This window comes from Pollicipes pollicipes, unplaced genomic scaffold (genome assembly GCF_011947565.3).
Source record: "Pollicipes pollicipes isolate AB1234 unplaced genomic scaffold, Ppol_2.1 Scaffold_6686;HRSCAF=7923_pilon_pilon_pilon, whole genome shotgun sequence".
NCBI classification, from domain to species: Eukaryota; Metazoa; Arthropoda; class Thecostraca; order Pollicipedomorpha; family Pollicipedidae; genus Pollicipes; species Pollicipes pollicipes.
The window spans coordinates 36,442,852-36,456,698 of record NW_023596921.1 but is presented as its reverse complement, the minus strand read 5'-3'; the positions used below and the strand labels follow the sequence as shown (position 1 = coordinate 36,456,698).

Genomic DNA, 13,847 nt, shown 5'->3' with positions numbered 1-13,847 from the left:
TGGTGTGGCGTCCTGCTGGGGGTCTCATGGACGCCTCCGACGCAGTCTCTCCGCTCGTGCCAGATCGTGCGAAGCGCCTCACAGTGGTCGGCCGGCATCAAGGACACGGAGGACTCGATCCAGCAGGCGTACGTCGACCTGATCAGCCGCGCGCGACACTACATCTACATCGAGAACCAGTTCTTCATCTCGCTCTGCGGCATCAACGCCGACGTCAGCAACCGCGTGTGTGAGGCGCTCTTCCAGCGCATCCTGCGTGCGCACAAGTACGTGCCAGCCAGGGCTGTCGGCAGAGCCGCGTCCGCTCGCTGGGGGGGGGGGGGGGGAGGGGGGGGGGGGAGGCGTTGGTGCTGGCGGCAGGCAAACAAGGGTGTGCTGCGTAGGTGTTGTGAGGCAAATGTGTGTGGAGCGAACGTCCAAATTATATGTTGAGCATGGAGGCGCATGATCGGTGCCTTGTGTCACGCGGCTCTTGCAGGTTCACATATCAGTCGGCCCACGTAATTCAATTCAGGACGGATTTGTCTCGGGGCGTAGATGCTGAGGAGTATATGATCAGCGACTAGAAGGCCATTGGCGATGGCGCTATTATTTTGACGTGAGAGTTGCGCGCATAATCATCTGCTGGGATGATCACGCCTCTCTGGCAACACTGAGCGCTGCCGTAGCGGCTGCAGTAGACGAACGAGCGGTGTGGATCGACCGAATTGGTCAAATTTAAACAAATTGGCAAAACTGGTAAGACGAGGCCTGGTGTACCACACCAGTTAAAGGCTGCTCTGTCCCTCTCTCAATGCGTCTGTTGGCTGGCACGGTGTCGCCGTCCGTCTGGCGGAGTCTCCGCGTTGCCACCGGGTTGCCGTTGTGGCTATGTGCCGCGTGCGCTCACTGACCCGCGCCGGGCCCCCTGCCAGGGACGGTCGCGGGGTAGGTGGCCGGCGCCCGGCGGGTACCGTGAGTCGGCCCGTCTGTGCCTCTACTGTGCTGCGTGTGCGTGTGCGCTGTGCGCGTGCTCGCCGTGCTCCCAGCATCGGGCGCCGTTCCTGCCCGTCGGCCCCTGCATTGAACGCAGTGGCGGCAATTTTCACGCACCTCTTTGTGCTGCCCAATTTTTGTGCGTGTCCTTAGCACTTTTCGTTAGATGAGCGCGTTTGCAATGTCACGTGACTGACCACCACATTTTTTCGGTTCGTCCGCCGTGTGTTAGCCTGTAGCCGTGCGTGTGTGGCCTTGCACTGACCGTTGACTCGGTGCGGCGGTCCAGTCGTCAAGAGAAGTAAGTGGCCGACACTCTCGTCTCGTCTCGCCTGGGAGACGGCCCGTCTCCGCACCGTGCCCAGCTGTCCGCCGCTGCCGCACGCTCCGCTCCGTCTCTGTAGACCCTTTGGCCGCCGTCGCATTCCCCGCAGCCGTGCACCCCCATCGCATCACCGTGCCGTGTCAGGATCGTCACAGATCACTGATGCACCTCGCACCGGCTTGGCCCGTCGCGGCGTCGGCGCCCGCGGCGCTGGTCGCACTCTCCGCGCCACCCGCCCTGCAAACGCTGTGCACACTCCGCATGCAGCTGTCGCCGATTGGTGACTGTTGTCTGAGCGTGAGAGCTCGCTCTGTTCGCGCTAATGTAGTGTGGATGCGGCCAGCTGACCTGTCCTGTAGCTTGTCTTGTTTGCCCGCTTTGGGATTTGGCCTGCCGGAATATGTTCGAAGTTATTTTCCTGGAATGGTCAGAAGATTCGGACTCCAACGTTGCAGCTTTTCAACGAAACAACTTCTGAACACGCGATTTGGCACTTTCGGTTTTTGGCAGCGGTTGGTTCTACCTACAGTCATGCGCTTTAAACTGAGATGCTGTCAACTCTGAAATAGCTATGTGATCCTTAAACATCACAGATTCCACGTCATGGTCAAACTTCACGGTTTTTACAGCGACGAGTGAAAATTATGGCAAGAAGTTTCCTATATAAATCAGGAGAGCGTGCCACATTTTTTGCACAGTTAGCTCGCCGGCGATTTTTCGGCAGACTCTCCTGGTTGCGAAATCCTTGATGTACATATGCTATGCATTGGTGTGAACTCCGCACGTGCTCGTATGGCATACTTTGTGTAGGTAGGATACCAGTGCCTGCTATCTGGTGTGTGGATGTTGCCCTGGTTAGTAGGCCAGTTTGCCAAGCCGTCGTCTATCACCAGCAAGGATTGGCTTTAACCTGAGGATGGCTTAGCCCGTGGTATCCCCTGCGCCAGGTAGATGGGATGATGGCCGCCTCGGCCGCCGTCAGAGGCGGCGTTTCACTAACCCTGAGCGGAGCCGCCAGCTGACTGTGGCGGATGCGGCCCGGCCCAGCTCCGTGTGTCGCCGGCGCCGCGGTGACGCCGTGCTGGCCGGGTCAGCCGGGCCGGCCGGGCTGCAGCCACTGCGCCACCGTCAGCGGACGGGCCCGGCTCCGACACACCAGTCTGAGACGCTCTGGCCTCTGCCGCCTCTCGGTGTCGTGCAGCGCGGCTGGCTCGGCTCCAGATATCCCCAGGTTACAGACATCCCCGGCCACAGACATCTCCCCGGCCACACACACACCCCTGACCACAGAACCCCCCCCCCCTCCGGCCACCGACATCTCCCCGTCCCCAGATATCCCCCGGTTACAGACATCCCCGACCACAGACATCTCCCCGGCCATAGACCACCCAGCCCCATTGCCACAGACCCCTCTCCCCTCCGGCCACAGACATTCCTCCGAACGCAGATAACCCCCGGACCCCAGACATCCCCCCGGCCCCAGACATCCCCGACCACAGACCTCTCCCTGGCCATAGACACCCCCTGACCACAGAACCCCTCCCCCCCACGGCCACAGACAATTCCTCCGACCACAGATAACCCCGAGCCAGACCCTCCGCCCCGCCCCAGACATCTCCCGACTCTGCAGCGGGTGGGTGGTGACGTGCGCCGCCGCCGCCGGCAGGGACGGCTCCAAGTTCCGCGTGTTCGTCCATCGTGCCCGCCGCTGCTTGCCGGGCTTCGAGGGCCCAGGTTGGGCACGGCCGGCGGCACGGCCATCCAGGCCATCACCCACTGGAACTACTCGATCCATCTGTCGGTGAGTGACGCCGCCGAGGGCGCGCACCCGGAGACGGGTGACGGGCCGCCGGTTTTGTGGGAGGATGGACGTGAGTTTGTGGTTGCGCGTCACGCTCTTTGGGAATAGTGGAGGAGCTTTGGCTCTATTTATTTTGTATGATTGTCGTGCGTCAAGCCGTTAAGCCCTTGGCTATGAATATGACCGAAGATTTACGGGGTCTCAGGCGCAACCTGTATTCAGTACGCGCAGGTATGTGCGTTGTTCGTGTTCCCATGTGCATGCGTGTGCTCACTTCTGGCCCCCTTGTGGCAGCCGCTGACTGCCGCTTGTCGTCACTGATGATTCGTAACCGGTGACTGGTGACCTGTGACCAGTGACATGTGACCTGTATCTGGCGACCTGTGACTGGGGACTGGTGACCGGTGGTCGGTGACCGCAGGGGCCAGTTCAGCCTGCTGAAGCGGCTGCAGGACCGCGGCGTGAACGACCCGACCGAGTTCGTGAGTTTCCACGGCCTGCGCACCCACTCGGAGCTGGGCGGCAAGCCGGTCACCGAGCTCATCTACGTGCACAGGTGAGGGCCGGTCCCGAGGACAGCTGGTGGCGGGCGGGGCCAGCCGAGCTCAGGTCACAGGTGAGGGTCGGTCCTCCGAGGACAGCTGGTGGCGGGCGGGGCCAGCCGAGCTCAGGTCACAGGTGAGGGTCGGTCCTCCGAGGACAGCTGGTGGCGGGCGGGGCCAGCCGAGCTCAGGTCACAGGTGAGGGTCGGTCCTCCGAGGACGGCTGCTGGCGGGCGGGGCCAGCCGAGCTCAGGTCACAGGTGAGGGTCGGTCCTCCGAGGACGGCTGCTGGCGGCGGGGCCAGCCGAGCTCAGGTCACAGGTGAGGGTCGGTCCTCCGAGGACGGCTGCTGGCCGGCGGGGCCAGCCGAGCTCAGGTCACAGGTGAGGGTCGGTCCTCCGAGGACGGCTGCTGGCCGGCGGGGCCAGCCGAGCTCAGGTCACAGGTGAGGGTCGGTCCTCCGAGGACGGCTGCTGGCCGGCGGGGCCAGCCGAGCTCAGGTCACAGGTGAGGGTCGGTCCTCCGAGGACAGCTGGTGGCGGGCGGGGCCAGCCGAGCTCAGGTCACAGGTGAGGGTCGGTCCTCCGAGGACGGCTGCTGGCGGGCGGGGCCAAGCCGAGCTCAGGTCACAGGTGACACCCGGTCAGGTCCACACCTGATCGAACCGCATCGCTGCCGGCACAGGCGCCCGGTCCGTGGCTGCGGATGGTCTTGTCGGTGGTCGGCGCACAATCTTCAGCCTCGGTGTCGATGGCTGGGGGTCGATGTCGGCCTCGGTGTCGATGGCTGGGGTCGATGTCGGCCTCAGTGTCGATGGCTGTGGTCGAGATTGACGATGTGTCGATGGCTGGGAATGATATCGGCCTCGTTGTCGGTGACTGGGGTCGATGTCGGCCTCGGTGTCGGTGGCTGGGGTCGAGATCGACGCTGTGTCGATGGCTGGGAACGATATCGGCCTCGGTGTCGGAGGCTGAGATCGATGTCGGTCTCAGTGTCGATGGCTGGGGTCGATGTCGGCCTCGGTGTCGATGGCTTGGGTCGATGTCGGCCTCAGTGTCGATGGCTGGGGTCGATGTCGGCCTCAGTGTCGATGGCTGGGGTCGATGTCGGCCTCAGTGTCGGTGGCTGGGGTCGATGTCGGCCTCAGTGTCGATGGCTGGAGGTCGATGTCGGCCTCGGTTTCGATGGCTGGGGTCGATGTCGGCCTCAGTGTCGATGGCAGGGAGTCGATGTCGGCCTCGGTGTCGGTGGCTGGGGGTCGAGATTGACGCTTTGTCGCAACAAGTCGCGTGTATCATGTTGCAAATGTGTAGCCACATGATGTCGATGATCCCGAAAGCCTTCGCTTTTAGTTGCCAGCTGTTAGAGCGCGCTGGTGCAGTATATGCTGCATACCTGTGTACTCGGCTGTGACAGATTGTGCGTGACTTGTAGGTGACCGCCTTTTCCGATCTGGCTGCTTTATTTTGTCAGCTAGATAGTCGATATGTGCACCAGCTCATTCCGCCTACTCACACATGAAACGCTAGCTCACTGCGCTCTGACACGCCATTGCTCGACCTGTGCGCATTTATCCCGTTCCGTTTCGGTCAGCGCGTCTCCCTGAGCCCTGTGGTGGTCTCTGCGGGTCCTCGCAACTCACGATCTGTGTGTGCGCGTGTTTTGCAGCAAGCTGATGATCGTGGACGACGACACGGTCATCTGCGGCTCGGCCAACGTCAACGACAGGAGCATGATGGGCAACAGGGACTCCGAGGTCTGCATGGTCGTGGAGGTGAGCACCGGGGACGGGCCGGCGAAGCGGCGTCACGCGCGTGCGCGGCGGCCTGTGTAGGTCCGAGGTCGTGGTCGCGAACGGGCGGTGGCTTGTGACGCGGCAGCCAGCTCGCACTCTCGCGGTGCCGGACTGAGGGACGTCTGGCGGCCTGTGTAGGTCCGAGGTCGTGGTCGCGAACGGGCGGTGGCCTGTGACACGGCAGCCGGCTCGCACTCTCGCGGTGCCGGGACTGAGGGACGTCTGGCCAGGACACGGCCACGGCGTAAGGCCGCCGGTTCGCACGCGCCCCGTGACGTCACACCGACACTGAGACCGGTGACGTCACCGACCGGCTGGCCGCCCCCGCAGGATCTGGAGTTTGACGAGGGCGTGATGAACGGCGAGGCGGTCAAGGTGGGCAAGTACGCGGGGGCCATGCGCCGTCACCTGTTCAAGGAGCACTTGGGTCTGCTGGAGACGCCCAACGACGACGTGGACGTCAACGACCCGATCAGCGACGCCTTCTACAGGGCGTCTGGCTGAAGGCGTCCAGCAAGAACACGGACGTGTTCGAAAAGGTGGGTTGGGCACGGGGTGCTGGGACTCGGCTGGCGGGCTTTGGGTCAAGCCCCGCAGGGGCTGTCACATGTCCCTGGTGTATTCGGGAGGAATTGATGAGACCGTGACTGGATGCTGTCCAGATGGGGTCAATGCATGAAAGAGCCAGCGCAGTGTGCCGACCTCGTGACGGGGCCAGCCGGCTGCTGGCTGGCGCAGCTGGGCGCCGTGCTCCGCTCTGCTGACGGTCGGCCGCCTCCGTCCGCGCCAGGTGTTCCGCTGCATCCCGACCGACTCTGTCAAGAGCTTCGCCCAGCTGCAGACGTTCCAAGCGGAGGTGCCGCTGGTGCTGTCGTACCCGTCGCGCGCCAAGGAGATGCTCAAGGACATACGGGTAGGTGGCGTGGGGTGCTGGCCGGCCGCGCGGGGCCCCTGTGATCGTCAGGACGGCTCGACTGTACCGCCCGATGAGCGCTAGCTGGCATGCTGGTGGGTCCCCCGTGACTCGCGCCCTAGCAGCAGCGCAGTAGTGCTCGCGTAGCCTCACGGTTTGGTCCGGTACAACCTCTGATTGACAGGCTTTGGCCGTCTGAGCGACGCCATTTTTCCTACGCCGTTTGAGCTACGCTGTTTTACCTACGCCGTTTTAGCTACGCCGTTTTAGCTACGCCCTTTTAGCTACGCTGTTTTAGTTGGCCGTTTTAGCTCTACGCCGTTTTAGCTCTACGCCGTTTTAGCCACGCCGTTTTAGCTACGCTGTAGATAATGATATGCCTTGAAATGTGCGGCGTTCTAGAGAAACGGTGTCGGCTGGCATGCCGTGTGCCCATTGCTGGATAACCCTAACCACCTAACAAAGGACGCTACTGCTGTGTAAATAGCTGCGGTGGCGTCCTCGCGGTGGACGCGTCCTCCCGATCCGTCGTCCATAGCTGACACTTCTGTCGACTGTCACACTCTTCGAGCATGTGTAATGGAGCTTTGAAGGCCGTTCAACGCACCTTTCCTCGCAGTTCCGTCGTCCCTAAACTGCATCGCAGCGTGTGCCTGGCACTAACCCATTGCTGTGCACACACCACGGCTCGGCGAGCACGCCATCCCAGCCGGGACGGTGGCGGCGCCGGCCCAGACAGGCATGCCACCACGCCATTGTACATAGCAGCTTGCAGACTAACCGGCCGGCGGCTGAGCCGCGCATGCGCCGTTCACCGGCCCGCTCACCGCCTCCGCCTGTGACCTAGGGCCACCTGGTGCTCCTGCCCCTCCACTTTCTGTGTGACGCGGAGCTGCGGCCGGCCCGCGGCACCAAGGAGGCGCTCATGCCCACCGCCCTCTGGACCTAGCGGTAGGTGTCGGCCGCGCCAGGTAGGTGGCGCTGTCGTGACGTCGGGGCGGTGGCGGGCGCGTACCGGGACGCTCCGGCTGGCGGGTAGGTGGCGCTGTGGCGATGTCTGGGCGGTGCCGGGTCCGTGCCGGTACGCCCCGGCTGGTGGATAGGTGGCGCTGCGTGCAGAGACGGGTGACGGAGTAGTGACGTGGGGGCAGGTGACGTATTGTGTGCTGAAGTGGAGTCTCGCGCTCTGTCGCCGCTGCGGGTGTCGCGTGCTCCACACAACGCTATGGGACGTCTGGAACGCGGCGGGCTGTGCGAGAACGCAGCGTTGCCAACTCAGGTGACTGTGAGGACCCCTGTCCTCGCCTTCCTGCCGAAATTGGAGCCGACAGGCCCCGAGGAGGGCTGAGTGGCGAGTCGTTAGTAGTTGGTCGTCGCTGGCTTGTGATTCGAAGGCTGGTTTACACTCCACCAGCATGCTGAAGAACCTCAAGTCAGCCTCTTTCGAGATATGACATTAATCCTCGTACATTTGGTAGTTCTTTTATTGGGAAAAGTGGGCTTATGCAAACCACTTAAATGATGTGTCGAGCCGATGTATCCGTATAGAGTCGAGGTTGCCAGATTGGGCAAATAAATGTATGTGGTTGTGTCCCGAACGCCCGCTTAACGCCTGAGATGCTTAACCCAAATTGCTAGATGAGCTGGGTTACAATAGCAGTTTGGTTGTGACGTTTTGGGTTGTCTAGTATTACCGTCTTTATTTATGCTGTGTGATAGTTATGACTATGCACACAAAGACAACCTTATGTCACTCAAAGCTGTAAGCCGCAATGGCTTACAGTTCGCTGACCAGCTTTTTAGCTAATCACTGTATGATAATACGCCGCTGCTGCTCCATTTTTTTTTTGCCCGGCGTTTGTAATGTCGTGGATTCCTTGTTTCGTCGCCTGCTTGCTTGCATTTGTTGTCCCTGGTTGTTGTGTTTGCGTTGAAGGTTTGAAAGTGATAGACCGCGTGCGACTGACCAAGGCGAGCGGTAGACTTGCTGTGTGTGCCAGCGCCAACAATCGCGGTACCTACTGGTAGTAATATTAGCTGCTTCCACACACACATTGTTTTTTAAAACATCTAGATCATTTAAAGTGAATGGAACGTTGACGGGCGCAGGTGGTATTATGTGCGGTGTCGAGGGAGTATTTCCAGTCACCAGATTTGGACTCAAACTTGGAGAAAGTGGTTTCATATAGGCGAACGCTAGAATTACGTGCAACCCGATACGCATGCGGTGCTCATTTTGTAGCGATTCAAATTCATGCAAAACGTTGAACCTTGCATGTCTCTGCGAACTGGTATGGGCGAAGACGCACTGTACTCACTGCTGGGGCTTCAACCAAACGGCATGCATTGCTGACCCGGTGGAGATGGTTACTGCACGGTGCTTGAGACACTTTCCCGCCCCCCCCCCCCCCAAATCTCCTGCATTGCGGGTAGCGTGTGCGAGCGGTCCCCGCCGCACGACTGCCCGTCCCCCTCCGCATCCGCTAACCCGGAACGCTGCCGTCGACAGGGTCACCTGGTGGACCTGCCGCTGGAGTTCCTGGAGTCGGAGGACCTCACCCCGGACCTGGGCACCAAGGAGGCGCTGGTGCCCACCTACATGTGGACGTAGACGCGGCGCGAGGCAGGACCGCCCGCAGCGGTGGCGGCCGCCGTCGCCGTCAGCCCTCCCCGCGGCCGGACGCCAGCGCTGGTCTCCTGTTGAACGTCCCGTGCCGCGACCGGCCCGCGCTGCCTCTCAGCGCAGGCGGAGGTGCCGGTGTGTTTTACCTGTCGCTGTGATGTTCCCTCACGCCTCGCTGCCAGCTGAGACTTGTTGCCGATCGCCTTGCCTTGAGATCGGGTCAGAGTTGGCGTGTGGACATGGCCGAGAGCTGGGGTGCACGCGAAGACATGAGACCGCTTGTGCCGCCTGCAGCGTGACTGCGCGGCGTGAGTAGGCCTAGGGCTGGTGTTCTGTTTGTGAGGGCCCACGTAAAGACCGGGAGTCAACTGCAGCAGTGTTGCAACCGTGGGCTCAGAAATGCCCGGTTCATGCTCGGCTAGGCACTCGCCGACCCTGGTGCGCACGATGGATACGTCAGACTGCATTCGCGGCTCCGCGACGCTGTTGCCGCCTGTCGGAGGCGTCGGGAACTGACGCGGGCTGGGCTCGGTCGCCGCCGGCCGGCTTCTGCCGCCGCGCTCGGTCGAGCCGGCTGCGGCCACGCCGACCGTCGGGCTTGGCGGTCGGCTGGCCTGTGTTCCTCGCTCACCGCTCTGGCCGCAGTTCAGGCGGCCGGGGTGGAGGCGGCGCGGTGGTACGGGTCTGTGTCTGGTGTCGGGCGTGGTCTTGGCTCTTCTGACATGGCGGGCGTCGCCGCCGCGTGTTGGTGATTACCATACAATCTGTCGTCCTCCCGGGGGGCGGGCGGCGTCAGCAGCAGACTTCGCCCGCCGTCCCCCGTCGTCGGTCCACTCCCCACCACTGCGTGGCCGAAGGGTCGGCCCCGGCGGTGGCGCTCTGCTATTGGCTTGGGTTCTCTCACAGCTGCATAAGCCTGCACTCACGCTGAGGTAAACGACACAGGGGTGGGTGTTGGTGTGCTGGCGCAGCGGTGCGCTCGTTGATCCGACAGCCGGCGGCTGCGCAGCGCTCATTGTGTTGTGACCCCTGCCGGTCACTCCGCGACGCCAGGCAGCTGCCACCCCCTCCCTCGCCTTCCCTCCACCCCTCGTGGGGCTAGATGTCTACGCACATTAGTCGTCAGGTAGCGTGTTGTTTTTTACTAGAGCAGCTTTATTGCCGTTTCTTTTGTTGTCCCTCTTGTGTGTGAGGAGCCGCCGAGCGCCTGTTTGCTGTTTAAAGCCCGCTGGATGCTATCACTATTGTTAAGTGCCTTTCGAAATATTCGGTCAGCTGGGCGGAAGCCGTAGCCGGCAAAGAATCCGTCGTTTTCAGTGTGAACCACACATGCGCACCCATCTTGGGTTCAGGTTGGGTTTGGAATTGCTTTACCGGACGGGTCGTGCCGGTAGTATGTCATGTCATCCGCCTCGACGCACCGATGGCTTTTGCGTCGGTCTATGCACGTAATACCCGTGCCAAGTGAAAGCCTTTGGAACCAGCGGCTGCTATATGTATGCGATGTTACGCATACGAATTACAGAGTGGCAGTCAGTCATCAATCGGTGTTGTCCCCGTATTCGCGAATCGTGCAAGAGTAACTGGCAAGATATGGTCATCGCGTCAGTGTTCAAATATATGTCCTCCACATTTACGAACACCGTGCGGCGAAGCTGTAGCTGAGATGCCAGCTCATCTGAAAATGTTTTAAGACCGCTGAAAACGACCATGGCAAATGGTTGAGTAACTTTGCTATCAATCTACTGTTAGCGTAAGATAATGCAGCGAGTAATTATCCGCAGCGCGAGCGTTCGGTTTTACTTCGAACATCGAATGTAGTATGCATGCGTGCGATAGGGGTGCAAAAATACACTTTTATAAGAGGGCGTGTGTTTGACACGCGGCGGGCAGTCCGTGGAGGAGGGCTTGCGGCGCCGCTGCCGGCCGCCACAGGGCTTCGCGCGACGTCTGCGGCGCGGCGCGCAGCGCGTGACCAGTGCCGGCCGGGTATGAGAGCGGCGATGGGGTGCAGGTGGTTCAACTCCACTGGGGCAGCACTGCAACTCATTGTTCACTTCCGTGTGGGGCTTTAATATGTCATTGTAGTGATTGGTTTGCGTTGTTCCGGTGGTCAGAAATATATTATTGCACCAACAAGCTGCCGTTTCGAATTGGCGGCACCAGGTGGCATGCGTCCGCTTAGACAGCCACGTGGCCCCTTGGGTATTGGTAACAACAGCAACGCGATCTTTGTTGCAAGACAGCCAACCCAGGTGCGACGGGCCGCCCACGCGCGCTCGCCCAATACTATGCAAGACATATTTATATAGTTGGTCCGGTGTTAACATTCATGCGAAGCACACAATGCATAGCCTGAACACGAAAATATCACGTTTATATTTTTTGAATGGCTTCAAATGTTTCGCTCAGTCGATGACTTCATTCACGATACTTCGTGAGCAGATAATGCTGCGGGTGTGCCAAATCCCTCACTAAGTTGTGCCGTCCGAGTCCACGAGATAATTTGCCCTCGGTCCCGTTACCAGGACCGTGCCCTAGTGGACCGACGACGTGACCGTGCCCTAGTGGACCGACGACGTGACCGTCCCCTAGTGGACCGACGACGTGACCGTCCCCTAGTGGACCGGCGACGTGACCGTCCCCTAGTGGACCGACGACGTGACCGTCCCCTAGTGGACCGACGACGTGACCGTCCCTAGTGGACTGACGACGTGACCGTCCCCTAGTGGACCGACGACGTGACCGTCCCCTAGTGGACCGACGACGTGACCGTGCCCTAGCGGGCCGACGACGTGGCCGTCCCCTAGTGAGCTGCCGACGTGGCTGTCCCCTAGCGGGCTGACGACGTGACTGTGCCCTAGTATGCTGACGACGTGACCGTGCCCTAACGGGCTGATGATGTGGCCGTCCCCTAGTGAGCTGCCGTGCCGATGTGGCCGTCCCCTAGCAGACTGGCGACGTGGCTGTCCCCTAGTGGGTTGACGACGTGACCGTGCCCTAGTGGGCTGACGACATGACCGTGCCCTAATGGGCTGACGACGTGACTGTCCCTTAGTGAGCTGACGACGTGATCGTGTCTTAGTGGGCTGACGACGTGATAGTGCCCTAGTGGGCTGACGACGTGACCGTGCCCTAATGGGCCAACATTACCAGCCGATCGTCGCATTTACCCAGCCCAAACAATGCGCCCGTTTTGGAGCTTGTATCCAGCGCGAAAGCTAACCCAATTTATGCAAAGTGCCGTATTGGATCCTCAGCATCTTTCCCTTGGGCAAATGTCAGCTACGCCGAGATCCTGACATAGAAATGCGACACAAATGTACATATAAATACGACATCTTCGTATATCATGCCTGTGAGATAGACTATGTACGCATGGACGATGCTGCGTTAAGATAATTATCATATAAATAAAGCGAATATGATAAGTAAATGAGCAAATTTGTTATCCTATTTTGTGTGTTCAAAACATCGCATCACTCTCTTTCGTGTTGCAAAAATGCGCTGTGACGGAATTCGCAGCTGCGTTTTGTTAGGACAGGGTACGATGAAGTGTGTGAAAGGTACGTGATAGACCTAAAGATGTACGCAGATGTCCTTAATAGGCATTCGCTGCGGCTCAAAGGCCTATTCGCGTTTCCAAACTTCGTCAGCGTCAAGCTAGGCGTCGACGAATTTTCGCCTGGGTAAAACTTAGCATGCACTGCGGTATTGTTCTTGTTTGGCTGAGCAGTTTTTCGCGTCACACATATTCGCCAACGCAATTCTCCATGCCGCGTTCCCTTTGTTATGCGAATGTCCCTCGTGCATTTGTGAACCTAGCATTCCCTTTATGCGGTTTTCAGCATCCCCGCCTCTACGTACGGAATTTTTCGTATGGTGCTCTTTTGATCGAACGATTCGTGGTATGCATTTTCTCACCATTTATCTGATACGTGTGACCCGTTGCGGGAATATCCAGAACCAATAATGGGAGGTGTTTGGACACTGCTGTTCGCATGGGCCGTGCTTAAGGCCGTATAAGGGGGCTAAAACGCGGAGAGCTAAAGTGATTCTCGTTTTATCTTCGCTTAACGTTAGCGTGACGTCACTGGTGTCACACGTCACTGCCGATACTTCAATGCGCTGCGGGACGCTGGATTTCGGTCGTAATTCTGAGGGGCAACCGGAACATTAAAATAGTCGTATATATACTTTAAAAAAACTTAGAAAAAAGGCGCATATAACCAGAGAGCCAACCATGTGAAATTTATGGCGAACATCATGATGAATCTTGCAAGCATATGCGGCAAATTTTCTAAATGCAGTGACATAAAAAGCGAAGACACGCACACAATACTTATTTACGATAGGAAGGTCAGAACATCGCGCTGCCTTTGTGTCCAAAACGAGCAAACTGTTCGTGGCAGACGTATGTGACCAGCAAACCGATTGCGCAGAATTCAACGACAAGTATAATGACGTATGTGGCAACCTTCAGCCATTCAGCCATTCAGCCACATACCCACGTATGTGGCAACCTTCAGCGCACTTTGATTTTCTACGGCCCCGTAACCCGAGGCCGTGCCGCCGCCGGTGGTGCGAGTGAGCGGCGAGCGTGGCGAGTCTGAATCGTCTGCTGCAGCTGAGCAGCGGGGCTGCAGCGTGGAGAGTCTGTTGTTTGCTGCAGTGCAGACGCCGTGCCCGGTCTGTACCTGTCTGCGGGGCCGACCTTGCTCGTTGCGTACCTGTCCACGTGGCTGCCGTGCTCGGGACGTGGATATCCACATACCGCAGTGCTCGGTCCGTGGCTGTGTGCACAGTCATCGTGCTCGGCCCGTGACCGCCTACATTCCGCCGTGCTCGGCCTGTACCTGTCTGCGGGGCCGAC

At 59.7% G+C, this 13,847-nt stretch overlaps 1 protein-coding gene across 1 annotated transcript in view; it reads left to right on the top strand.

The window, feature by feature from the left end:
• LOC119108253 (phospholipase D1-like) overlaps positions 1–9,015 on the top strand; it is a 31,016-nt gene extending 22,001 nt beyond the window's left edge. Inside the window, 9 exon segments of the mRNA XM_037231833.1 lie at positions 64–266; positions 1,265–1,276; positions 2,967–3,044; positions 3,523–3,657; positions 5,312–5,417; positions 5,769–5,925; positions 5,928–5,977; positions 6,229–6,351; positions 8,861–9,015. Of these exon segments, the coding sequence (XP_037087728.1) occupies positions 64–266; positions 1,265–1,276; positions 2,967–3,044; positions 3,523–3,657; positions 5,312–5,417; positions 5,769–5,925; positions 5,928–5,977; positions 6,229–6,351; positions 8,861–8,962 (966 nt within the window). The 3' untranslated portion in view covers positions 8,963–9,015.
• Positions 9,016–13,847: the final 4,832 nt, after the last annotated feature.